This window comes from Peromyscus californicus, unplaced genomic scaffold (assembly GCF_007827085.1).
Source record: "Peromyscus californicus insignis strain IS unplaced genomic scaffold, ASM782708v3 Scaffold_3__1_contigs__length_106647218, whole genome shotgun sequence".
Taxonomy (NCBI): Eukaryota; Metazoa; Chordata; class Mammalia; order Rodentia; family Cricetidae; genus Peromyscus; species Peromyscus californicus.
Window position 1 is genome coordinate 36,422,476 of NW_026294551.1, and position 24,702 is coordinate 36,447,177.

Consider the following 24,702-nt stretch of genomic DNA (forward strand, 5'->3'; position numbering starts at 1 on the left):
TGTATATTTTATATATATTGGTTTTGAGTTGAGTAATGGTCATATTTTAAGGAACCGGCTTTAAGGTAAGTGCTTAGGACAATGTGTGGGAAAGGAGATTTTTAGTGTACACTGCTTCAGTCCCTTTTTTGTCACTTGACTTTCTTTTGACTTAAAAATGTATCTGTTGTCCTTGAGAATGTATTTTGTAGGGTTAGATAAAACACATTGTTTACCTCTCCCAGCTCACTTGCCTCAGCTCTGAGAATTTATTTTCCAGTTTGCTTATTCATTTGTACCTACATTTTATTTCACATATATCTTCAGTTCTAGGATACTTATAACCACTCATTTACGATTCTGGAATGTACGCGCGTGTGCCCCAACTTTTTCTTTAAAAAAAATTTGGGGATTGTATTGGTAGTCCATTTTGCATTAATTCCCCCTTCCTTGACTTATTTCTGTGATCATATAATAATTGCATATGTGGTGTACCTAACTTATTTTAACTGGTTGCTTAAAGCTATTTGCATTATAAACAGTGTTGTGAAGAACACTTTTTATCTTTGCTCATATCCACAGTTTCCCCCCCACAGATGATATTCTACAGCTGAAGTATGCATTTTTGTAGTATAGCTTCTTAATAAAGCAAAGCATGTGGAGTGGGGAGTGTAGCTCATCTAGTAGAGTGCTTGGCTATCATGCATGATCCCATCTGTTCCCTGGATCCAGGATCACATAAACAAGGCATGGTGGCACATGCTTGTAATCTCAGCACTCAGGAGATGGAGTTAGGATGATCAGAAGTTCAGTCATCCTTGGCTACATAGCGAATTTGAGGCTAGACTGAAATAATGTGAATTTCTGTCTCAAAATAATTAAAACATGAAAAGCAAAGCAAGTTATTTGTTATTTTTTTGCTATTAATCATCACTAAAATATAACTTTTCCTTCTTTATTAGTGAACACTTGTCCTGCTCTTTCACCTTTTTCTTGCATGGAGACAGCAATGTTTGTACCAGTGTGGAAATTAACCAACATCAACCTGTATACCTTCTCAGTGAAGAGCATGTCACCCTTGCTCAACAGTCTAATAGCCCATTTCAAGGTAGATTATTCTCATTTCATTTAGTTGGAAATTAAAACTTTTGTGTTAACAATTATAGTAATAAGACAAAATAAGTGTCATTAGTGACATATTTTTATGAATGGGAATATTAACAGTTCGGTGTTTTTTGTTAATAGCACATTGTTATATATGTGTTAATCATTTTAAGGCTGTGTTGTGTAAGTGAGGTTTAGCATAGCTACCCAGAGGATCTTTTGATGTCATTTATACCATGAATTACTGAAATCAAGTGAAGTTGTTTTATAAGGTTACTGATTGCTTTTTTAAGTCCTGGAAGTATCTACTATTTTAAATATAGTGTGTGGGTTTTTAAAAATTTATGTGGCAGACTTCATAAATATTTAGACTTAGGTATCCATATTCTTCAAGTTGTTTTTTTTTTTTAATGAGAGTCAGAATAAATTGAATGATATGCACATATTTCCAGTTCATTTTGAAATGCTGTTTACCTTTTGATTTTGGGGTAGGCATATTTTAAAGAATTTTCAAAATCTTAGCATTGTATTTTATATTAACAATAATAAAGTATAATACATTGGCTTTCTTGGTGTGATCATAATGAATTTCCTTTTTGAATCAGATTTACATCATTGCAACAGTGTTTATTATGATTTTTATTTGCTATGTAGCAGTCTTTACTTACGTGATATCTGCTTTGGTTTCTAGTTATCTTAAGTCCGTTTGGACTAAATGGCACTCTCACAGGACAGGCATTCAAGATGTCTGATTCAGCTACAAAAAAATTAATTGGTGAATGGAAACAGTTCTATCCTATTTCATGTGGTTTGAAGGAGATGTCTGACGAAAAGCAGGAAGATATGGATTGGGAAGATGATTCTTTGGCTGCAGTGGAAGTTCTTGTTGGTATGGAGTCTGATATTAGTCTGAAGGGGAATAATAAATCATATGTGTTTTAGTTAGATTTTGTTTAATAACAAACAGCTCCATTGGCATTCAACACCAAACATTTACTTCTTGCATATTACGTAAGGGCTACAGCTTGGCTGTGATGGCTCTATGTGTCTTCTCATTGTCCAATCTAGGTTAAAGGAGTACCCAGTATCTGGGACACAGTGTTCTTATGAAAACAAAGGAATAATAGGGATCAAGCCTAACCATCTAAGTGTATTTAAAGCTTCTGCTGGGATGTGGCATATGGTACTTTTGCTCACATTTAATTAGACAAGACTGGTTACGTGGTGAAGACAGTTATTGAGATAGAGGAACATATTCTGTTGTCTACATACTAAAGAAGAGGGTAAGAATAATTGTGAAGAAGTTAATGTCGGAGGCTGGAAAAGTTGATAACCTGTTTTATTATGTATAGTGTTCGCATATTAGTAAAACTTTTTCCTTCAGTAACAGAAAATATCCGTAAGTACTTGGGCTTTGGTGTGTTCTTCTTGAGTCAGTTCTTTCCAGATTAGCCCTAGTCTGTATGTCTTCATAGTCAAGGATGCAGGTTAGCAAGGTGATCTTTCTGGGCATATTAAGCACATAGCAGAAACAAGATGTTAAAGAGACTGCACTGATCCCTCCAAGCATATTTAACTCTGTTAAGATGTGGCATGCAGTTAAAGCCTGACAGTATGTGAAGACATGGGAGGCATGATAATGTATAAGTGACCAGATAATAGGGATTAGTATTTACTGTAGTTAATGGACTCTAATAGTAATGTCACATGTAAGGATTAACTCATGGGAGTTTTGGAACCAAGGCTGGCCCTGGACTCAAGACTCTCCTACTCACCCTCCTGAGTCCTGAGAATAGAGTTGTACACCACCATGCCTAGCTTTTTTAAAAATTGAAACTATTCTCATTACTCAGTTTCAGTAAATACATTATTTATTATTGGAATAGTTGTGACAGAACCAGAACACTTAAAATAGATAAGAAGAAAACAAAATCATTCATGATCTAAGTGTCCAGTTATCTTTGTTCAATTTATAATTTAAAGTTTGTTAAATTTATATATTAAAACTTATCATGTAATACACATTGGTCAGCTGTATAAAAACAGATTTTAAAAAACCAAACAAACATATTTATAGATAGAAAATTTGTGGTTTATTGGCTTAAAGTACTTGTTGTACAAGTGTGAGGATAGGAGTTTGGATTCCAAAACCTACATGAAAGCCACATACAGTATTGTGCATTCCTGTAATCCAAGCACTCTTATGGCAGGATGGGAGATTGAGGTAGGAGTCGACCTGAAAGCTCACTGGCTAGTTAGAAAGTGAAGACTGATGCCTGAGTTTATCCTCTGCCTTCCACACATAGAGTGTAGCATGTGTATAGCTACACTCAGAGATCCATATTGATAAGATATCTTTATTTATATAAATGTGATACTATCTTATTAGGCTTAGTTTTTACTGTAGTGATTTTTCAATGAAAATAATTATATTACTATGACATTGGCAGCTGATTTTTTTGTTTTTGTTCATTTTATTCTTAGCGGGTGTCCGAATGATCTACCCAGCATGCTTTGTTCTAGTCCCCCAATCAGACATTCCTACTCCTAGCTCTGTGGGATCCTCTCATTGTTCAGCTTCTTGCTTGGGTATCCATCAAGTGCCTGCTTCCACAAGAGATCCTGCTATGTCTTCAGTTACTCTTACCCCACCCACATCTCCTGAGGAAGTCCAAGCAGGTATTAAACTAACTGCTTCATCAGCTCTGGTTACAAAGCTGTTCATTTGAGTACATCAGTACTTAGTTTTTATCTTGAAATTGTTTAAAACTTATTAGAAAATTGCAAGTATAATGCAAAGAACACATTCATCTAAGTTCACACTTAAAACCTTTGCTTTTACATCCTCTGTGTATGTATGCATTGATTATAAATGGTCTTTTTCTGACCCTCTTGAAAAAGCTGTAGACTTGATATATTATTTCCACATACTCATTGCACTTTCAAAATTAAGACCACTTATAAAACATATATAACGTGTGAATTTGTGCGCATATACATGCACACACATGTATATGTGATTGCTTGTGGTGCTGGGAATTGAACCCAGGACCTTCATAATAAGCTGGTATTCTGCTGAGCTGAACCTGTAACCTTTTGTTTTGAATCCTTCAAATCATGAAGTCAACATTGGTGTACTACCATCCAATTTATATCCCCTATTCAAAATTTTTGCTCTCTACATTTAAATAAATCATTTTGATCTCAGAATGTCACTAAACTTACCAAATAGAGCAAAGAACAAATAATACAGCAAATTAATGAAAACTCCCACTTGTTACTTTCAATCTATTTTACCTTCCTATAGCCTCTTCTTTTTTGTTTGTTTCCAGTTGATCCTCAGTCTGCCCAGAAGTGGGTCAAATTTTCTTCAGTCTCCGATGGCTTCAGCACTGACAGCACTAGCCGTCATGGAGGGAAAATACCGAGGAAATTAGCAAATCATGTGGTAGATAGAGTTTGGCAAGAGTGCACCATGAACAGATTACAGAACAAGTATGTATCTGTATTTTATGTGATCACTTAGTTCTTTCTTTGCGCTGGGTCTCACTATGTAGCCTTGACTAGCCTGGAACTTGGTTTGTAGACCAGGCTGGCCTCAAACTCACAGAGCTCTCAGCTGCCAAGTGCTGAGATTAAAGGCATGTGCCACCATGTTCAGTTGTATCTTTTATTTTGATATTTAAAACTTGAATGTTGGTTAAGTATGAGTATGGAATAAAAACTGAGAAAAATTAATTTTAAATAATTAAATATTAGAGCTGGGTGGTGGTGGCAGACACCTTTAATCCCAGCACTTGGGAGGCAGAGGCACGTGGATCTCTTTGAGTTTGAGGCCAGCTTGGTCTACAAAATGAGTTCCAGAACAGGCTCCAAAAAGCTATACAGAGAAACCTTGTCTCCAAAAAAACAAAACAAAAACTGAACAAAAAATAAAAGATTACATTCTAATAGAAATTTTATGTATTCTAAGGAATTTATAATTTCATAATTCAGGAGGAAGTATTCTGCTACATCCAGTGGCCTATGTGAAGAAGAGTCAGCTGATAAAATAGCATGCTGGGACTTTGTTGAAGCCACACAGAGAACAAGCTGCAGTTGTTTGAGGTAAGTTTATTTCCAGTTGGGATATGTATATATTATAGTTATGATGCTAATACTTTGTTTGGGGTATCTTATACAAATATGGTATGTTAGGATTTTTTTTTTCCCCAAAAAAGAAATGTGAGAAAAGATAGCTGGCAGTTTTTTTCCCCCCTTTATTTTATGTGCATTGGTGTGAAAGTGTCAGATCCCCTTGAACTGGAGTTAAAGACAGTTTTGAGCTGCCATGTGGGTGCTGGGAATTGAACCTGGGTCCTCTGGAAGAGCAGCTAGTGCAGTGCTCTTAAGCACTGAGCCATCTCTCCAGCCCTACTAGCTGGCAATTTAAAGCTGATTATAGAAGTACATAAAACTCATGGCTTATTTATTTCCTTTTATACTTACCAGATATGGAACTGGAAAAGCTTTTCCTAATAGCCAAATAAATAAATTTTTGTTTGTAGTGTTAGGGTATAATAGAGCAACTATAAGGACGGGCACCTTTGGTGGTGGTTGTTTTGAGGCTCTCTAACTGTGCTGCCCAGGCTGGCTTTGAACTTGATTGTCTTGCCTCAGCATTCCAAGCGCTCGGATTACAGTCATACATTCACCATACTTGACTCACACATCTCTGGAGGAACACATTCCTTAATTGTATTATGCCTGAGAAATTTTCCCAGGTGTGTTTATAGCAGAGATGATTTTCATAATTTTTAAAAGAGTAAATACAGTGTGGAGTTTTGTGTAGCAAGTTCTTATCCTTGGGCAACTGTTGGTGAGTTACTGAAATAAGATCACGAAGTAATGATTTTACAGGAAGCATGACCAAAATATCAGCTTTCTAGTGAGCTGCATTATTGAAAGATTTGTAGCAGAATGGATTAGCTTGGAATTTGTTGGGCAGTTGCATTTATTTTATGTATTGAGGGCTTTTGATGAGATTTGATTGTCAAGCTATAGGACCCCTTTGCCAATTTATTACTTTCTGCAGATTAAAGGTAGATTATATGCTTGCTTTCTTTTTTATTTTTTTTGTTTTTGTTTTTTTTCGAGACAGGGTTTCTCTGTGTAGTTTTGGTGCCTGTCCTGGATCTCGCTCTGTAGACCAGGCTGGCCTTGAACTCACAGAGATCCGCTTCGCTCCACCTCCCGAGTACTGGGATTAAAGATGTGTTCTGCTGCCGCCGCCTGGCGAGAGAGATTTTTGTTTTGTTTTTGTTTTTTTGTTTTTTGTTTTTTTTTTTTTAAGTTCTATGTCAAGATTGGCAGGTCTTTTTGTTTGTTTATAACATGGACTTTTGTTTTAGTCCTCTTGAAGTAATGGGTTTCAATTATTTTATGTAAATTGATTTTAGGGGAAGACACTAGAAGTACATGTTGCTAACATTTAAATTCTTGACTTTAAGCCAAAAGCTTGCTTTTAGAAAGTTACTTTCTTTCCTATTTTGAGGAAATTCCTCCTAGGTCTGTAGAGATTTTGGTATACTAAATCAGCATATGTGATTTTTCCATATATTTTTCTGTAGTTTTGGATATATGTCATTTTCTCCCAAGACATAAATATTAATTTGATTTTTTGGCAGCTTTCTTTTCTTTCTTTCTTTGACATCAGATGTTTGTGTATTAGCTATTTGTAAGTCTACCTCATTGCTTGAAAAACTTAATTATTATTAAATATTCCACTGAATGGTAGTACCATGGTTTATTTAGTCATTCTAGATTAGATAGACATAGTTATTTCTGGGACGTTTTGTTTTGTGTTTGTACTGATGGATTGTTATCTTTTTTTTCAATGTTTAGTCTATGACAAGAGCTTTCGTAGACTCAGAATACATGAGTGAGCAAGCCTCTTGCTGAAGCCCATTCTCTAGGGGAAGTGATGTAGTAATTTGCTTACAAAAAATATTCAGGTCTCTTTAAATTTAAGAGTGAATGCTAGGCAGAAAATAAACTAGGTGGGTAATGTGATAGTTGAGCAAAAGGGCTTTTTAAATTCTTGTGACTTTTAAATGAGTATCAGTTTTACTCATTTTCATACTTATAAATTTAAGGCATTCATATTTTTTTTTTTTTTTTTTTTTCGAGACAGGGTTTCTCTGTGTAGCTTTGCTCCTTTCCTGGAACTCACTTGGTAGCCCAGGCTGGCCTCGAACTCACAGAGATCCGCCTGGCTCTGCATTCATATTTTTACAGATTGTTTTCTTGCATTGATGAAAATTATCTTCAGAATTATTTATTGTTATGGGGGGATAAAATTATTTTAATTGCATTTTTGCATTGGTAAGGTGGATTAGTACACTTGTTACCAGGCTGTAGTCTAGTGAAGTGTTTATCTACTTAAAGCAAATTTCAGTTTTTAACTCCAAGGGAGGGATTCCAGGCTAATAGGAAAAACTCTAAAGAGATCCTTTGTTATACCTTGAGGTTGACAGGTCCTCTGGAAGATTGACCCACTTGGTTTAGTATGAAATTAATGGTAGAACAATGCTCTCTAAAGAAGTCTAACTTTTGGAAAGATCTGTGTAGAACAACAGGATGAGGATTTAGTGTCAACAATGTAAAGAGCTATTACTAGTAATATATTTAAGCCATAATTAATAGTTTTCTTATTCATATAACCAAGTAAATAAATATGGCTGTTTACTATTCCCATTCCTTATACCTAAAGTACAACCATGTATTTCATTTCCTCAGTGATATCTTGTCCTTATTATTGCCTTGTAAGAAGTAGACTTCCAAAATTTGGTTCAGAACTCATTTATACTCTTTTTTTTTTCCCCTTCTGGTTTTTCGAAACAGGATTCCTCTGTAGCTTTGAAGCCTGTCCTGGAACTCACTCTGTAAATCAGGCTGGCCTTGAATTCATAGAAATCCACCTTCCTCTGCCTCCTGAGTGCTGGGATTAAAGGTGTGCGCCACCACCGCCCAGCTTGTAGACATTATTTTCTAAAAGAAAATTTTTAGGTACTATTTTTTTTAATTAATTAATTAATTTATTTATTTATTTTTCTATTATCAGCTTGATACAGTATGTATTCTTATCTTAATAGTGAAATGTTTCATTGAGGCTTGCTCAGTAACTGAGTAAAACCAAAATTTATTATAAGCCACAGTCGTCCTGGGGTCCCCCATGCTATATATAGAGCCTCCATGGTTCTGTGGGTTGTAGTCTGATTGTTCTTTATTTTATATCTAGAATCCACTTATGAGTGAGTACATACCATGTTTGTCCTTCTGGGTTTGGGTTACCTCACTCAGGATGATTTTTTTCTAGTTCCATCCATTTGCCTGCAAATTTCATGCTTTCATTGTTTTTCTCTGCTGAGTAGTACTCCATTGTGTATATGTACCACATTTTCTTAATCCATTCTTCAGTTGATGGGCATCTAGGTTGTTTCCAGGTTCTGGCTATTACAAATAGTCCTCTATGAACATAGTTGAGCATGTATCTTTGTGGTATGAATCAGCATTCCTTGGGTATATGCCCAAGAGTGGTATGGCTGGGTCTTGAGGTAGAATATTGTGTTCTTGAAGAATATTGGTGTGTGATTTCATACAGTGGTTTTGATTCTGGTATTTGGGTAATGGGGATTTGGTTTCTTTCTATCCTTTAGTTATAGGTCATGTTTTCTTTGATAACATCCCCTAAGATGTCCCAGACTTTGTAGGAATGAATATTTCAGAATGTTCCTTTATCAGAAATGTCTTTGAAAAAAAAATACTTGCCATCTTCTTAGAATTTTGAGTTGATACATTTGTGTGTTGGAGGTGGCATGCACATGCAGCTGTGAGCATGTGGCGCACAAGACAGCATGTTGACTCTTCCTTCTACTCTGTGGATCTCCAGGGTTGACCAGGTAGTCAGGCTGTCGTCTCACAGAGGCCTGTGCTACTGTTGCTGTGTTCTTTCCGGGTAGCTCCCCAGAATGAAAACTTAATGAATATTGAATTTAAAATTCCATACTCAATTGCCTTGTGAGATAATTTCTTTTCTTATTTTTGTTTGTTTTTTGGTTTTTTGAGACAAGGTTTCTCCGTGTAGTTTTGGTGCCAAGATCATTTCTTAGTGTAAAAAGAAACAAACAAAATACAGTGTATGTCAAGTATCATGAATTTGGAAGCCTCCTTTTGAAAGCTCTTAGACCCAACAAAATTACTTGATTTTCAGGAATAGTTTAAGTCCAAGGCTTAAAATTTTTTAAAAGATATATTTTATGTGCCTGAGTGTTTTGCCTGCATATATATATGTGCACCATATGTGTGCCTGGTCCTGGTGGAGATCAGGAAAAGGCATTAGATTCTTTGGAACTGGAGTTAAACTGGTTGGGAGCCACCACGTTGGTGTTGTGAATTGAACCCGAGTCCTCTGCAGTTCAGTTCAGAACTGATTCATGGATAAAGAAAAGGCTGTTTTAAGCATTTCTTTTCCTTTTATAGTCAAGTGATTCCTTCTGTAGTCAAATCTTGAGAGAACATAGAAAGGCCCATCTGTCAGTCAATTCTAGCACTTTTCTAGTCTAATCAGTTACTGCCGTATTATAGTTAATGACTATTAAGCCATTCTTAATAGTTACTAACTCTGAAATACCAGGTATATTTACAAATGAAGAAATTTCCACTTTCTTTATTTTTTTTTGTCTTAACTAGACGTTTGTGTTTATTGAGATGCTAAGATAGTAAGATGATATAGGCTAATCATTAGCTATTTGATCACAGTGCTATTAAGTGAGTGTAAGTGAGTTGACTTAAAATATTTTTAGAAGATGTATTTTATGTACATGAGTTCTTTGCCTGCATATATGTATGTGTCCCATATATGTGCCTGGTGCCAGTGGAGGCCAGAAAAAGGCGTTGGATTTCTTGGACGTGGAGTTAAATATGGTTGCCAGCCACCATGTGGGTGTTGTGAATTGAACACGAGTCCTCTGCAAGAGTCTGTGCTCTTAACCACTGTGTCATCTCTCTAGTCCTCCAACTTGGCTTTTATGAATTGTTCTGTATGCTTTTATGCTTAAGATCACTGAACAAGTGTCTTAAATTCAAATCATCCTAATTTAGAGTTGTATATGAAAAACATGCTCTCAAGAGACTCAAAGTCTTATTTTACATAGTTTGTATAATAGTTGTACTTTAAAATGAATAACTGAACTTATTTTTTAACTTTTTAGGCATAAAAGTCTCAAAACAAGAAATGCTGGGCAACAAGGACAGGCACCATCTTTAGGGCAGCAACAACAAGTACTTCCTAAGCACAAGACCAATGAGAAGCAAGAAAAGAGTGAAAAACCACAAAAACGCCCCTTGACTCCTTTTCACCATCGGGTATCTATTAGTGATGCTATTGGCATGGACACAGACTCAGCCAGCCAAAGACTTGTGGTCTCTGCTGCAGATAGTCAAGTGAGATTCTCCAACATCCGCACTAATGACATAGCAAAGACCCCACAGATGCACGGGACTGAACTGGCAACTTCACCTCAGCCTCCCCCACTTAGTCCTCATCCGTGTGATGTAGTTGATGAAGGAGTGACTAAAACACCTTCAACTCCCCAGAGTCAACATTTTTATCAAATGCCAACACCGGATCCCTTGGTTCCTACCAAACCAATGGAAGATAGGATAGACAGTTTGTCCCAATCTTTCCCACCTCCATTTCAGGAAGCTGTAGAACCTACCGTGTATGTTGGTACAGCAGTAAACTTGGAAGAAGATGAAGCTAATGTAGCCTGGAAGTATTACAAAGTCCCAAAGAAAAAAGATGTAGAATTTTTACCACCTCAGCTTCCAAGTGATAAATTCAAGGATGATCCAGTTGGACCTTTTGGACAGGAAAGTGTAACATCAGTTACAGAGTATGTATTTTTTTTTAATAGTCACTACTATAAGTTAAGAGTAAAAGATGACGTAACTTCTTAATGCTAGGACTCCAGGGTTTTACAGGGTAGAATTTATAAAAATAGATATTCCAGGGATTATATTTGAATAATTTCTTTAGCATGTTTATCTCTGAAGGAAGCTCTCTGTTATGAAACCATTTGGCCACAAACATCTGGAGAAAATAATATGTAAAAGCTTCAATGTCACCCAACTAAAGGATTTGACCTGTGACTAGAGTCATCTGCTCTCCTGTTACTCCTTCTCCTGTCCTGAGTTTGGCACTTGTTTCTCCACATGCCTTATGCTTTAGTTAATTCAACCATTGCTTTGTGATCTTGCGTTACTTGTGGATCTGCTGTAGTTTGTCTACCCTCTTTTATATAGACATCGTATTGTCTGTTTTTCAGAGCAACAGAGTAGGTAGCAGTGAATGAGGGAGGTGGGTACACACTTCCTTATATATGCATTTCTTTAGAAACACATCTGAAGAAGAACTGCCAGACCATCAAATATGTCCATTTTCAGTGAAAGGGTCAGAGCCAGGTTGCTCCTCAAACCACTAGCCTACGATTTATACCATCAGGAGCCAGGAGATCATGAATATACTGTAAATTTTCATTTTCATCAATCCTTGGCATTATAAGACTATTTTGACTGCATGAAGAATGGCAAGGCCTTATCTTAATGCATGTTTGTAGATTTCTAGTGAGATTAAACATTTAAAATGTTCATCGTCTCTGAATTACCTGTCTAAATTTTAAGGTTCCCTTTTCCATTTTTATTTATTCTTTCCATATTTTTGGTACTAATCCTGTACTATTAAATGCACTGTAGATATCTTTCTACATCTGGTTTGCCTTCTTTGTTCACTAATATAGCATTCTTTGGGCAGAATATAGCTGGATTTCTTTTGGGTCTTTCTTTACTTTCTTTTACTTTCTGTATTGCTTGGAATATGTTCTTAGCCTTTCCAACAATTTTAATATGTAAATTTTTTAATGGTATAAATCACCCAGCAAAACACCGTTATATTCCTTTTTTAAATTTATCTTTCTATATATGGATGTTTTGCTCGAATGTATGTCTGTGCACCATGTGTGTGCCTGAATATCTCAGAACCCAGAAGAGGGTGCTGAATCCCCGGGACTAGAGTTGTAGACAATTGTGAACTGCCGTGTGGGTACTGGGAATTGAGCCCTGGTCCTTTGGAAGAGCAGCCAGTGTTCTTAACCATTGGCTATCTCCTTAGCCCCCTATTATATTCTTAAGGTTACATAATGTATTAGATTTTATCAGTTGCCTAAGATTGCACACATCCTTCTTTTTTCTTTTTGTTTTACCTGCAGTGCTGGACATCAAATCCAGTGCTGTGTGAATGCTAGGCAAGCAGTCTGTCACTGAGCCATATAGCTCCAGTCCTTGATGATTTTTTTTTAGTTGTTTGTTTTGCTTTATATGCATGGGGCATTATAGCTTACAACACATGCATTCCTAGTGCCCTTAGAAGCCATTGGATCATAAGATTGTGAATCTCCATGTGGATACTGGCAATTGAACACAGTTCCTCTGTAACAGTGGCAGGGGTCCGGGAGATGGGGAGCGATACTTGGAACCATCTTCATGCTTGAGAGAGAATGCTCTGTTTCTTCCTCATGGTCTCGTGTGCTCTACACAGTTGAATAAAATTCTTTAGTAATGAGCTATAGAAATCTACACAGTTGGAGAAACTTCTTTAGTAATGAACTGTAGAAGTGATACCTGAAAGTATAGTCTTTTAAAAAAGTTAAATACAAAGTAATAGGTTTCATTATGCCATCTTCTCCCCCAGACAGGGTTTCTCTGTGTAGCTTTGTGCCTCTCCTGGAACTCACACTGTAGCCCAGGCTGGCCTCGAACTCATAGAGATCCGCCTGCCTCTGCCTCCCGAGTGCTGGGATTAAAGGAGTACACTACCACCGCCTGGCTCATTATGCCATCTTCATATAAATATGTCATTATATTTTGTTGTTTATTCTACTCCCCATTGTCTTTATTTGTGCCCTCTCCATCCTGTGGCTGATTCTCTTTCTTTGGATAGTATCCTGTTGTTTTTTTTTTATTTTCGAAATAGGGTTTTTCTGTGTTATCCTGGCTGTCCTAGAACTCACTCTGTAGTCCAAGGTGGCCCTGAACTCAGAGATCTGCCTGCCTCTGCCTCCCTATTGCTGAGATTAAAGATGTGTGCCACCATGCCCAACTATGTACCATACTTTATCCATTGATGGACACGTCAGTTGGTATCATTTGTTGGCTGTTTTGTGGGAATGATCCTGCTATAAGCACACTTGGGCAAGTTCTCTTTGGATCATATGGTAGCTTTATTTTTAGGGTGATTTCTTTTCTTTTTTTAAGAACCTCTGTACTGCTGTCCATCATAGTTGTACCAGAAGAGAAGAAGCCTCCATTTCCTCATATGCCAGCGTTTTTACCTTTTTTTTGGATAACCATTCTGACTGGGGTGAGATAGAGTCTCATACTTACATTTCCTCTATTGCTAAGGAAAGTTCATCCTATCTTCTATTAGCTTTCTGATTTAACCACATCTTCCTTAAGGAAAAAAAAAAAAAAAAATAGCCAGGCTCACGCCTCATGGTCCTTCAGATTGTATTAGAGGGAGTAGAGGACCATTTACTCCTCCTCATTTGGTGTTGCTTGAAAGTTGTAGGGAGTTTTTCTGATTATTCTGTCCAAGTTAGGGTCTGTTTTCTCTCTTCTAAATTACTGCCTCTCCTATATACTGTTTTTTAAAATTTGTTGCTAATATATTTATCCCCATATCTGAAATTGTGTGTATTAATGGAGTCTTTTCTCCGTTAGAATGTAAGCTCTACAAGGGCGAGGACTCTTGTGGACTGCTATGCTCCTCTTACCACAAACATAGGGTATACAGGTAGATACACACCAGACACCAGAGCAACCCTGTGCACATTGTAGAATGCACCGATGTTTGGATGAATCAAATGACAATGTGGCTAGACTACTGTTTTCTTTCCAGCTTGGATTTTCTTACTTCTTGTAGAAATGTGGTGATATGAATATTTTTACATTAGAAAGTTTTTTTGTTTTTGTTTTTGTTTTTGTTTTTGTTTTTGTTTTTGTTTTTGTTTTTCGAGACAGGGTTTCTCTGTATAGCTTTGCGCCTGTCCTGGAACTCACTTGGTAGCCCAGGCTGGCCTCGAACTCACAGAGATCCGCCTGGCTCTGCCTCCCGAGTGCTGGGATTAAAGACGTGCGCCACCACCGCCCGGCCCATTAGAAAGTTTTAGGAATGAGTTTATATATTTTATTTATTTTTTATTTTTGTTTGGTTTTTCAAGACAGGGTTTCTCTCTGTAGTTTTGGTGCCTGTCCTGGATCTCACTATGTAGATCAGGCTGGCCTCAAGCTCACAGAGAGATCTGCCTGCCTCTGCCTCTCAAGTGCTGGAATTAAAGGCGTGCACCACTGCCGCCCAGCAGGAATGAGTTTTTATGGGTACATTATATTCATAAGATCTAAGAATTCTAGCCATAGCTTTAAACACATGTATTGACTGCTTAAGCTTATAACATTTAACCTCAGAATCTGTTATAAAATTACTTGACATTTTTCTCATTGAATACAAATGAGAAGAAGCATAATGTAGAAAAACAGCATGCAGAGTAGAATGGTGCTGGGTTGTGATTATATAAGTTAAGGACATAGCATGTTTCTACTTCTACCTATTTCTCTCCCCCTCCCCTTTGCTCTTTAGTCATAGAAAAGGGGGAAAACTTGAATAAAAGGTTTACTGTTGGTTTTATTTAAACAAATTTAAATTTTTATTTTGTGGAATTATGTCATCCTTTTTGTTGTTACAGCAGATGGTAAACTTTATATTCCCCTTCAGTTCTAAGCCTTGTTTTTGTAGCATAATGATAGATATCACCTAAGCTTAACTAAGGTTTTGTTTCTATGTTAACTCAATCATTTATGGAATATAATAGTTCTGCATTTGATAGGTTAGAAATAAGAGCAAGAGATTAATGTTTGTTGCCTGTCGTTCTCTCCTTTGACCTGGAATTACTGGAATAGTAGTAACTATGACTGCAATAGCAGTAATTCTGGCTCCAGTCTCAGGTGACATTTGCCAGTGTCCACTTTTAGTTGTTACAGCTAAAGGTGTGTTTCTGACATCGGGTAGGCAGAGACCAGAGATGCTGCTAAGAGGCTTTTAAGTGTACATGGTAGTATCCCACAACAAAAACATAAAACAGCACAAAGTGTTATGTTGCTTTAATGTGCCTTAAAAATTCTTCATTATAAAAAAAAGCCTTGCAAAGAAATAGAAACATCACATACTAAAATTAATCAGGCTTAAAATCTGTCCAACTTAATGAACTTATATACATTTAGAATTGGCATAAAAATTTTTTTTTTTTTTTTTTGGTTTTTCGAGACAGGGTTTCTCTGTGTAGCTTTGCGCCTTTTCCTGGAACTCACTTGGTAGCCCAGGCTGGCCTCGAACTCACAGAGATCTGCCTGGCTCTGCCTCCCGAGTGCTGGGATTAAAGGCGTGCGCCACCACCGCCCGGCGGCATAAAATATTTAATACTGTGGCTTTTAACAGAAATTTGACCTCTAAAACTATTATTAAATTAAATGGGCCAAATGTATTTAATTATTTCTTTAGAATTGTGAAATATCTGGCTCAGTCATTGGTGTTGCTCTGAAACGTAAGTCTTGGTTAGAAGGACTTGGTAATTCAGTATCTGGTATTAATACTGTTCAGAAGAGCATTATCTCGTTGTAGAAAGTGCTAAAACTAGTTAGAGACAGATGGTATCCCTTATTGAAATAAGTTTATGATTCACTATTAGGTTTTTTTTTTAATGGCATCTCAGCAATCTTTTTTTTTGGATGGGGGTGGTGTTGAGATAGAGTCTCTACTATGTAACTCTGGCTGGCCTAGAACTCACAATGTAGACCAGGTTTGCCTTGAATTCACAGAGATCTGCCTGCCCCCGCCTCTGAGAATGCTGGGATTAAAAGCTTGGGCCATCATGCCTGGCCCTTTAACAATGTCTTTCTGTAGGAACATAGAAATTCTTTTTTGATTATTTGTTTGCTTCTTGAGACAGGGTTTCTCTTTGTAGTCTTAGCTGTCCTGGAACTTGTTCTGTAGATCAAACTTGCCTTGGACTCAGAGAGATCCTCCTGCCTTTGCCTCCCAAGGGCTGGGATTAAAGGTGTGTGCTGCCATGCCCAGCTAGAAATTTTTAAATGGATACAGGGAGATGGCTCAGTGAATAAGAACACTTACTTCACAAGCAGGTCTTAAGTTTAAGTCCTCAACACTGATAATAGAAAGCCAGGGTCTATGGCTCTGTGCACACCTCTAACCCCATAGTTTTTAGAGGTAGAGACAGGAGTATTGCTGGGGCCTGCTGGCTACCAGCCTAGCTCCAGGTTCAGTGAGAGACTCTGTCTCAAGGCAATAAGGTGGAGAGTGATAAAGCAGAACTGACTTCCTCACATCTCTCATGATCTTGCCAGCCTGCACGGTTTTTTTCCCCCCTTTCCATTTTTGGTTGTTGTGTTGTTCTGTTGTTTTTGAAAGTAAATCAGTTTAAACCTTTCTTTCTTTCTTTTTCTTTTTCTTTTTCTCATTTATTTTATTTTATTTATTTAGAGACAGGGTTTGTCTGTGTAGCTCTGGCTGTCTTGGAACTCATTCTGTAGACCAACTCTGTAGAACTCAAGGAGATCGACTGCCTCTGCCTCCAAAGTGCTGGGAATAAAAGCATGCAGTTTGGACATGTTTTTAAACAGCTCAGACTGCAAATTATTTGTTTTCACTAGGGAATTAGAAACAGCAAGAATGAGAAGAAATATGGATGTTATAGATAGACTAATTTTTCAAAATGGAAGTGTATTGAAATAATAACTGGTAACTTAAGAAGTAAGGTCTTGGTAAATTGAAGGTCTGGCTAAAAAATAACAGCATATCCTTATAAAGGAAAGGGAATCTGTATACAGTGATAGAAGAGAATCTCTAGATGTATTATAAACTTTAGATTTGAGGTATATGATACATGCATACATACAAGATCTTCTGCATTGTGTTTTTTGGTCACTAATTAGATGATATGAACAGTACCTGTTTGCCTGAAGGAGCGGGATTGACATACTGTTCATCTGTCCTTCTAACTCTTACGACTTAGTTATGTGCATATAAGACATGGACACTGCAGAAATATGATTTGTTTGAAATGCCAGCAATTTGAACATGGGTCTTAAGCTATTAGTAAACCAGTGAGGCATAGGCAGATTGGGCAGAAATGCATCTAAAGAATTATTTTCTTTATTAGTGTTGCCTTTTATAGGTCTTTGCCTTCATGGATAATTATCAGTTGTAGGAGAAACTTAGAACTTCTGTTTTCCATTTGGTATAAAGAAATGTTTTACACTGTTGGTGCTTCAAGTGTGGTACTATGCTGCATGAGTGGGTAAATGATGTCTGTGGATGAGCTCAGATGGAAGGATGCTTGCTTAGCATGCATGCATCTGGGTTCAGTCCCCAACTGTATTTACAAAGGCAAGCTTGGTGGTGTCCGTGCATAATCTTAACACTTAGGAAGGAGGTGGAAGCCAGAAGATCAGGAATACATAGAGAGTTAGAGGCTACTCTGGGCTCCATGAAACTGGCCCCCACCACCCCCCAATCCCCCCCCCCCAAAAAAAAGTGGGTAAGTGAGAGAAGCGTTGCATTGCTTTTTCTATTCTCCAGTGTTGTTATGTTTATATTGGGTATCAGTTCTCCCTGGGACTGGAGTTACAGATGATTGTGAGCTGTCTTGTGGGTGCTGGGGATCAGATCTTTATCATCTGGGAGAAGAGCCAGTGCTCTTAACAGCTGGGCCATTGCTCAAGCCCCAGTATTCTACAGTTGTAATAGTTCTGGCCACATAACTAAAACTATATTCTTAGACTTTTTTTTTTTATGTTTTTTCGAGACAGGGTTTCTCTGTGTAGCTTTGCGCCTTTCCTGGGACTCCCTTGGTAGCCCAGGCTGGCCTTGAACTCACAGAGATCCGCCTGGCTCTGCCTCCCGAGTGCTGGGATTAAAGGCGTGCGCCACCACCGCCCGGCTATTCTTAGACTTTTGTATGTAGCACTTGGTGAAAACTTTTTCACGAGCTATGCTAAAATATTCCTTTTCTACTCTGTTAAAATTTACTAGGAGGAAGAGAGAGTTGGGGATGCAGCATAGCATATCCCATATGCAAGGTGTCCACATCTGTTTCTACCATTTTCTTAGTTTTTTTCAGTTTGTTAGTTATGGTTAAATCTGTTTTAGAATAGAGGCCAGGACCTTTTAAATTGTGAGTGTGGTTTTTTTTTTTTTTTGAGACAAGGAAAGTTTTGTTGGCTTTGAACCTGCTTGCCTCTTGTCTCCTGAGTGCTAGTAGTCTACGTGTGCTCTGCCACATCTGGCCTAGGGATTTAAAAAGTAAAGATTGCCTTTCTGGTGCACACTTTTTTAATCCCAGCACTCAGGAGGTGGAGGCAGGTAGATCTCTGCATTTGGGGCCAACCAGGTCTACATGGCAAGTTCTAGGACAGCCAGGGCTACATAGAGAGGCCCTGTCTCAAAAGAAACTAACAAAAAAGGTTTTTTTGTTGTTGTTTTGTTTTGTTTTTCAAGATAGGGTTTCTCTGTGTAGCCCTGGCTGTCCTGGAACTCACTCTGTAGACCTGGCTGGTCTCGAACTCAGAGATTTACCTGCCTCTGCCTACCAGTGCTGGGATTAAAGGTGTATGCCACCACCTCCTGGCTCTAACAAAAAAGTTTTAAAAATAGGAAAATTCCTGCCAAGAAATGTAGTTGTTTGAATTCTTTTTCATGGATTTAGCTTGTTTTAATGGAATTTGTGGATGCTTAAAACAACCTGCTATTTTTGTTTAGATGCAGTTTTTAAACTGAGCGAAGGAAACTGTGCTTGAGCCTAGCTCTTCACATTTTGTTCTATAGTTATGATACATTAGAATCTCTTAGTTATATTCATCAGTAGAACTCCCGTGTTATATTAGAGCCACCAGATAGTTATTGTATGTATATAGTTACAAGATGCATTATTTGATCTCTGAAAGGTAGTTTTGAATGCCTTTGTTTCATAGAAGGAAGCCTGTGATGAAATAAACTTGTTTTGATTTGACTGTACTAAGACCTTTTGAGAAGAATTCTGTTTGCCTTTCTTTTTTTTTTTTTGTTAATGCAATAAAGTCATACTTTTGACAGCTCGAGGATTGCTTCTGAATATGGAGATGGTACTAGGGATAGTACCAGTTAAAGAAAGTGGGAGGATTTTGAGATAATTCAGTTTTTCTGTTTTTAACATTTCCTTCTATAGCTTTTTTCCTATAATTGTCAATGCATATTGTCAAACCTTGATGAAAGAATTCTTTTGAATAAAGCATAAAAGTATATGCTAAATTTTATGTGAGTACATATCAAAGAGTGTGCTGTTTTCTTAGTGAAAGGGAGGAGATATAATGAAAACCATAAAGGCAATTTATTCTGTAGTTTGGGCTTTTCAGTGCTTCCTGTTACTACTGTACCCAATCTTCCAGCTGTGTGTAGCTTTGTATCTAATTGAAATTATCTTTATAGTTAGGAATTTGGCTACATGTGAAATAAAGTTCCTTTTAGGAAAGGAGAGGTGTTATTTATAGTCATAAAAGCTTCTGTGTATTGTATATTTGGATAGAGACATGATAATTTGTTTGAATCTGGCACTTGAGAAGTTATACTTTTATTAAGATTTTAATGTAGACTGATGTACAAATGTTATTTTATATTAACTTTATTGTGACTTGATATAAATGACTACATTTAAGATCTTTGCATATGCCAATGTCCCCAAGATCACTTCAATAAAATAACAAAAGTTGTCTTTTGGCAGTACACTTGGTTTACTCTTTTTTATTCTTAATAGAGCTTCTGTGCAGTAGGTTCATCCTTTTAATAATGTTACTGCACACTAGTTTCATAATTATGTATTTAAACAATTTGGCAATTTTTAAGCTTCTGCCAGAGGATGCCTTAATATGAAAGAGCTGATTTGTTTACCTTCACAGATCTGTAGTGTCATTCAGTCTAGGTGTGGGAGGGATTTTAATGCTTTACCATTTGGAGGTATTGGAAGATGAATAGTTTAGTGCTTAAATTTTTCATCTGTATCTTTGCCCCACTAAGGGACCTTGGTAAACTATTTCTTGCTAAGTAATTCTAATCACTTAGAGATTACCCTCTATATCCTATCATAAAAGGTTATTTTTACTAAGAAAGACCATAACAAAGAAAAGTACTATGTTCAAATATTCATATTAGCATATTCAGCAGTTTTCAGCCAAGTTATTCAAGATCTGGTGTGATGAGGTCGAGTTACTTTTTTACATATAAAAGTTCATCAGTTTATAGAAAGAACTATTGTAATGAGTAATTCATATATCTCCATTGACATTTGTGTTATCAGTATGTTTCTAGGAAACTGTAGACTTGGAATGTTAGTTTTGGCGATTAGTTTAGTACATGTTTAGAATAGTAGTGTATGCTTGAACATCTGATAAAACATTTAGAAAACTCTGGTTTTTATTTTGATGGCCCCTGTTTCACTCTGTAGGGAACCAAGTAGAGCTAGTGCTGGGCATCAATAATAGGTTGAGGTTTGATGTCATTCATAGAACTGAGTAATAACTTACTGCTCATTCAGAACAGATAATCAGTGGCATCAGTACTTGTTTTTCCTGTGGTGTATGTTAAGGGTGTTTATTGAGATGGGATCTCAGTTTTTAGTTTAGGCTGCCCTGAGTGTTGGGATTGCCAGTGTAATCATGCCTGTCTCAGTACTTTCTACTGTATAAGAATGGCTTATTTCAAAAAAAAAAAAGAATGGCTTATTTCACAGTACGGGATTTTCTGTTTTTAGGATCAGTAATGACAACTATCTTAGTTTTCTCTGTTTTTTTACCTCTCATTTTATTATCAAATATTTATTAACTACCTGTCTTGTATCTTGACACTCTTTCAGTATTAGAGATGATTCAGTGAACAAAGAAAAGATCTCAGACGTGGTAGGGCTTTTATTCTAGTGAGAATGACAGTTATGAAGTTGTAATGAATTATATAATATGTTCGATGATAAGTGCCACCAGAGGGGCAGGCTACAGAGCAGGGTGAGAAGCATTAGTGCTTAGACAAGGGGCATAATACAATTTTTAAATGCAGTGGCTATAATCAGGTTCAGAGAAGGTGACATTTCAACAAAGAATTGAAGGAAGTAAAGGAAACGGACCGACAAATGTTGCAAACAAGGAAACAATCAGGATTGTGTCTGTCCTGTGTGAGGAGCATCAAGGAAGCCCCTGGAAATGAGGGAGGTAGGGTGAGAGGGAATATGGAGTAGAAGCAGATGAAGTTGGAGAGGAAAAGAAGAGCGAGATCGCGGGAGATTTGGCTTGGGTATTATAGATTTTGGTGGTGTATTCAGAGTGAAGTATTTTTTGCAGGATTTTGAAAATGTTCTGACTAGAAGCTTGGGTGCCATTATTATGACAGCTTGAGGACTTGAGGTTTATAAACCTGAGAGAACAGGAATTTGGAAGTTTTAAAGCAGCTTATTAACCATGTTAGTGATTTTTGTATTCAAACTCTGGTCTGGAATGTAAACAGTGAGTACATTGCTGTTCAGAAGTATGAATCCTGATACTTTAAAGAGTTTGCATTGTGTCCTGCTTTTTGTGGCTATACTCTTAGCCTTAAAATCTAAGGCTTAGATTTCTTTGATTTGTTAGTTTCTGCTTTGTCTTTTGAATTTCTCTGCTGTCTTTTGTCTTGTGTGCTTTTATTGTTTTATTAGAGTGGTAGTGGAAACATACATTCTTTTCAGTCACTGTGTTGAACCAGGAGACTGATGATATACAAATTGGTTGCACTGGAAGGAAACTGAATTACCTTTTGGCCTAGTGCTTTTATTTGCTTTGTTGACCTCATTATTAATAGTATTAATGTTATTTTCATGAAGTAGAAACAAGGCCTTTAAAACTTTAAGATTAAGATGTATCTATTTGGCTTGGGTATTATTGATTTTGGTGTTGTATTCAGAGTGAAGTAGTTTTTGCAGGATTTTGAAAAAGTTCTGACTAGAAGCTTGGGTGCCATTGTTTTGACAACTTGAAGACTTGAGATTTGTAAACCTGAGAGAACAGGAATTTGGAAGTTTTAAAGTACCTTATTAACCATGTTAGTGATTTTCTACTCATGGCAACAAGAAGAGTAATTACTTTCCTTGTACAAATTATATGAAAGTATCTTGTGTATGAAACTCACACTTAGAGAGTAACTGGCCGTTTGTAGTTGATAGTTAAGATTCCTTCTCAGTACCAGGCTTTGGACAAGTCACTGTGCTTGATGACTGGAGGACAGGCGAGTGACTGAAAGGTGCCTTGTTCTGGTGGAAGGTCTATATATGGATAGACATGGATTTTAGTTCCATTTCTCTGTTGTTAAAATTGATATTATAATAAATCACATGACCTCAGTTTCATTTATAAAATTAGAAATTATAGGGCAAATACTACAAGTAATTCTGAAAACTTAATGACATTTAAGTTGTTTCAGAATTTTCAAATGTTCTTTTGGATAACAAATATTAATTTTCTAATTTTGTTTTTTGTACAGGTTAATGGTGCAGTGTAAGAAACCTTTAAAAGTTTCTGATGAAATAGTACAGCAATATCAAATTAAAAATCAGTATCTTTCAGCAATAGCATCTGATGCAGAACAAGAACCTAAAGTTGATCCATATGCATTTGTTGAAGGGGATGAGGAATTCATTTTTACTGATAAGAAAGATAGACAAAATATGGAGAGAGAAGCTTCGAAGAAACACAAGGTGAGTAGGAGCGATGCTGTCCTACCAGTGTGCACACTGCAGCGCACTTGGGCGCTCGGTGCCACACTCATTCATTCCTTTGTTTTTGGTGGTGCTGGTTACTAAACATACGGCCTTGTGCATGCTAGGCAAGCACTCTATCTCTGAGCTGGATCCCTGTCCCCACTCATTTATTCTTCCAGAATAGAAAGATGAATCATCTTTATGTAGATGTATGTGTGCCTCTACCATAGGCAAATCAGGCATATGACACACTTTTGGTTAGTTTCTGATGATGAAAAGATTTTTTTGGGGGTCTGGGAGTGGGCTGGAGAGATGGCTCAGAGGTTAAGAGCACTGCTGTTTTCCAGAGGTCCTGGGTTAATTCCGAGCAACCACGTGATGGCTCACAACCGTCTCTAATGAGATCTGGCACCCTCTTCTGGCCTGCAGGCATACATGCAGACAGAACACTATTTACATAATAATTAAATCTTTAAAAAAATTTTTTTGTTAGATTTTCAAATTGGAGAGTATATTAACTTTGGTCAAAATTAGAATTAGAACATTTAGGTACACTGTTTTCATACTAGGTTTAAAAAATGCAGGATATTTTTGGGTATGTGATTTAGGAAAATTACTTTTTTTTTTTTTTTTTTTTTTTTTGGTTTTTTGAGGCAGGGATTCCCTGTGTAGCTTTGTGCCTTTCCTGGAACTCACTTGGTAGCCCAGGCTGGCCTCGAACTCACAGAGCTCCGCCTGGCTCTGCCTCCCGAGTGCTGGAAAATTACCTTCTTAAAAGTAAAGAACAGGTAATGAAAATACTCATCTGGGGCTGGAGAGATGGCTCAGTGGGTAAAGATGCCTACTACCTATCCTGGGAATCTGAGTTCAATCCCTGGGTCCTACATGATGGAAAAAGACATCTTCATGTTGTTCTTTGAGCTCTACACTCATGGTGTGGCACACAGACATGTGGCACACACATACAAATAAAATGTAACTAAAAATATGCATATGATTAAATTTTTAAGTCACCTACTAAATGATCTGGTAGGTAAAAAATAACTATTAGGAATTTGGTAGTAAATATAAAATGTAAGCATTGAAAATTAAATTTATTCAATGATCCAATAATGTTTAGTACAAAACAGTTAATAGTTTTGTTTTACTTAGCTGGACTATATGCCAGCTACTTAGTTTTGTCCTTTTGTTAGTATCTGGGAAGAATATACTTACAATTCAAAGTTAGCAGACCTGGGAAATGTATAGTATGTCAAAGTTTCAACTGCCACTGTCGGGCATGATTCTTGGGACAGATTCCTTAGCATCCCTGTGAATTAATTTATCTGTAAAGTGAGCTCACTAATTGTTTACTGTAAGAATTATTGATAGCTGGGCTTAATGGCATACACCTTTAGTTCTAGCACTCAGGAGGCTGAGTCAGGAAGATCTCTGAATCTGAGACCAGCCTGATCTACTTGGCAAGTTCCTGGCTGGCCAGGGCTACATGGTGAGGTCCTGTCTCAAAACAAACCAAAAACTCAAACAAACCAAACTAAGCAGTAGAGAAGAATGACAAGCCAAGTGTAGTGGTGCATGCTTTCTAGTCCAGTACATGGGAGGCTATGGCAGGAAGATGACAAATGTGAGACCAGCCTGATGGACGTGAGACATTGTTTCCAAAGTAACTCCCTGACTCCAAAGCAACACAAGAATTAGAGGT

At 37.1% G+C, this 24,702-nt stretch overlaps 1 protein-coding gene and 1 pseudogene across 2 annotated transcripts in view; one reads left to right on the top strand and one right to left on the bottom strand.

The window, feature by feature from the left end:
- Med13 (mediator complex subunit 13) overlaps nt 1-24,702 on the top strand; it is a 96,304-nt gene that overhangs the window by 27,000 nt on the left and 44,602 nt on the right. For both annotated transcript variants that reach the window (XM_052756144.1, XM_052756145.1), the window contains exons 4-10: nt 942-1,087; nt 1,775-1,972; nt 3,568-3,762; nt 4,416-4,578; nt 5,080-5,190; nt 10,335-11,018; nt 22,784-22,997. In XM_052756144.1, coding sequence (XP_052612104.1) covers nt 942-1,087; nt 1,775-1,972; nt 3,568-3,762; nt 4,416-4,578; nt 5,080-5,190; nt 10,335-11,018; nt 22,784-22,997 — 1,711 coding nt within the window. The remainder of the gene's footprint in view (nt 1-941; nt 1,088-1,774; nt 1,973-3,567; nt 3,763-4,415; nt 4,579-5,079; nt 5,191-10,334; nt 11,019-22,783; nt 22,998-24,702) is intronic.
- LOC128123613 (uncharacterized) lies at nt 12,591-12,817 on the bottom strand (annotated as a pseudogene).